Source organism: Polistes canadensis, unplaced genomic scaffold, assembly GCF_001313835.1.
Source record: "Polistes canadensis isolate GaletaPanama2010 unplaced genomic scaffold, ASM131383v1 scaffold_31, whole genome shotgun sequence".
NCBI classification, from domain to species: domain Eukaryota; kingdom Metazoa; phylum Arthropoda; class Insecta; order Hymenoptera; family Vespidae; genus Polistes; species Polistes canadensis.
In genome coordinates this window covers 990,930-993,185 of record NW_014569578.1, presented here as the reverse complement: position 1 = coordinate 993,185, position 2,256 = coordinate 990,930, and the positions used below count along the sequence as shown (strand labels likewise).

The following is a 2,256-nucleotide window of genomic DNA, read 5'->3' as shown; positions in this document are numbered from 1 at the left end:
AAGGTTAGATTTAAAAAGAACAATGGAGATTGATAATGAAGGTGTCAGTTCATATAAAATTTCAATGCATGATATTAGACATTGCAAAAATTCTGAACATTTTGAAATCACGCATAGGAAAACCATTTAAAAATTCTTGCCAACTTTTGTGCGGTTTCTATATTTTTTATTTTCAATGTTGACTATATTTTATCCGATGTATGGTAAGTAAAACCTTAAAAATTTAATGCTTATTTTCACCAACAGATGGTACTATATAGGCGAATAATGTAGCGTGTTCAATTATATTAGGAAATCACTAATTCACTAGGGAAAAATATTATATAAATATTTTATTATAAAACGTATCAAAAAGGTCTTGTACAAAATATATAACAAACTTAACAAAATCTTAAAGAGTAAAAAGGAAGTAGTGACTAGTTTCACGTCTTTGTTTACTGCTCATGAGTACGCGTGTGTCTAGCTCGGTGGTTGGAACGGAAGAGAGTGAATAGCAGCGGTTGCTCATATACGTGGTGTTTTTTTTTAGTTCCTTAGTTTCGCCACTAGAGGCGCGACGGTAAGAGTGCCGGAGGCGCCAAGCTTTGGCGTGACGGCCACAATAATGTCTGTTCTTTACGTGTTAAAATAGGTATATGCCAAAGTATATAAATGTCTTCTTAATTTAGTGTTCCGTTAAGATTTTTCACTAATAATAGATATAAATTATATTAAACTTTTTTGAAGGATATACAATAAAGGTAGTTATATTTATTAATTTTTAAACGTATAATATTAATCATTTGCATTGTAAAAACTTATTTTGCGGTATATTATCATTGTAAAAATGCATTCAATTAATTTAATATAAAATTCAATAATGAACCTTTTAAATAACAAGAAAGAGGCTATGCTAGGAAACAAGGAAACTGTTAACTTACTTGACTTCCTCTCAGAAACAGATACGGACATAGCAGATTTAATCCTAACACCAAGAAAAAAAAAATTTAAGCGGTGAGAATAATAAATGTCAATACCGATACTCTTATTAGATTATAATTTTTCTTAATATAAGTATTTACATAAATTACTGCTTACATTATTTCCTTATCTAATACTTGCTATAAAGATGTCGTTTATGTTGTAGAAGATATAGACAAGGAAGCACTGTTAAAGTTAAAAGCAATAGCACATGTGGTTGCAAGAAATCCATAAGAGTTATATTATTATGGATAATTGCATTATTAATAATATTTTGGTTGATAGCTTTGTCCTGGCTAGCTGCAATTTTATACGGAGAAATCGAAAGGATGCATACATCTTTAAAATTAGGTAAGTTATATTTAAATGTTAAAAAAAACTTTGAAAATTTGTTAATACGTTTTCATTTGAATACATATAGCATGTTTGTTAGAATGAATATATAAACATTAATTATTAGTAATCGAATAAAACATTCTGGAACTAATTTTAGTAAACTGATTAATGAATAATTGTTTTGAATTATATGAAAATTAATTTGCGAACACTTTAATGCGAACAATTTTTAGTTCATAATATTACGGTAAAAAGATATCATACTAAATTTAGGTATTCTCTTAAAAATTTATAAGTTTAATCTTTTTTAGAAAAGTGTAATCTATTTAATTGTAAATATAAGATAATAGATGGTTATGAAAAAAAAAACAATTTTAAGTGTTAACGGTTAATATTAATATTAACACTAAACCTATCGACTATTTACACTGTAACTGATAGAATGACAAATCAGTTTTTATAAAAGTTAGATTTTTAAAAATTAAATATATAAGTAAAACAATTTTTAAATAATACTAAAAATATTTTTATTAATGACTTTATTTCATTGAAAAAACTAGTTCTTGTACAATCATTAAAGTTATACAATGATGGGCATGATTAATACTTAGGGAACACTGTATATTGTTGACTCCAAAGAGGTGATAAGATAGTTTCTATGGAAAAAGGGTAGAATTGTGTTGAAAATATGTCATAGAAAAGTTCCTCAAACAATAAAAATAGGTATTTATTGTTATAATTGTTGTAAAGTTAATGAACGAAAGTAATAACATTCAATGTAGAATTTTCATTTAAAAATTCTATCAGCCATGGTATGCTATTTGTTGATTTTTTAATTTGTTTTTAAAAAAACACTTAAATGCAAAAGAATCATTCTTTTTATTCGTGTTTATTTCAAGCATATAAAATATTAGAAAAGTTATTTACAATTTATATTGAATTATATAGTAAATATAAATT

General features: G+C 25.7%; 1 protein-coding gene across 11 annotated transcripts in view; it reads left to right on the top strand.

The window, feature by feature from the left end:
* The first annotated feature begins 560 nt into the window (after positions 1 to 560).
* The window catches only part of LOC106784149, a 10,074-nt gene continuing 8,378 nt past the window's right edge, over positions 561 to 2,256 (top strand). For 4 of the 11 annotated variants that reach the window (XM_014743372.1, XM_014743371.1, XM_014743370.1 and 1 more), the window contains exons 1-3: positions 564 to 740; positions 881 to 993; positions 1,127 to 1,311. Coding sequence is in view for 3 of the 11 variants with exons in the window: in XM_014743380.1 (XP_014598866.1) it covers positions 860 to 993; positions 1,127 to 1,311 (319 nt within the window). In the remaining 8 variants the exon portion in view is untranslated. Of the gene's footprint in view, positions 741 to 766; positions 994 to 1,126; positions 1,312 to 2,256 lie in introns of those variants that run through there. The other 7 variants (XM_014743382.1, XM_014743376.1, XM_014743379.1 and 4 more) reach the window with 7 other exon arrangements.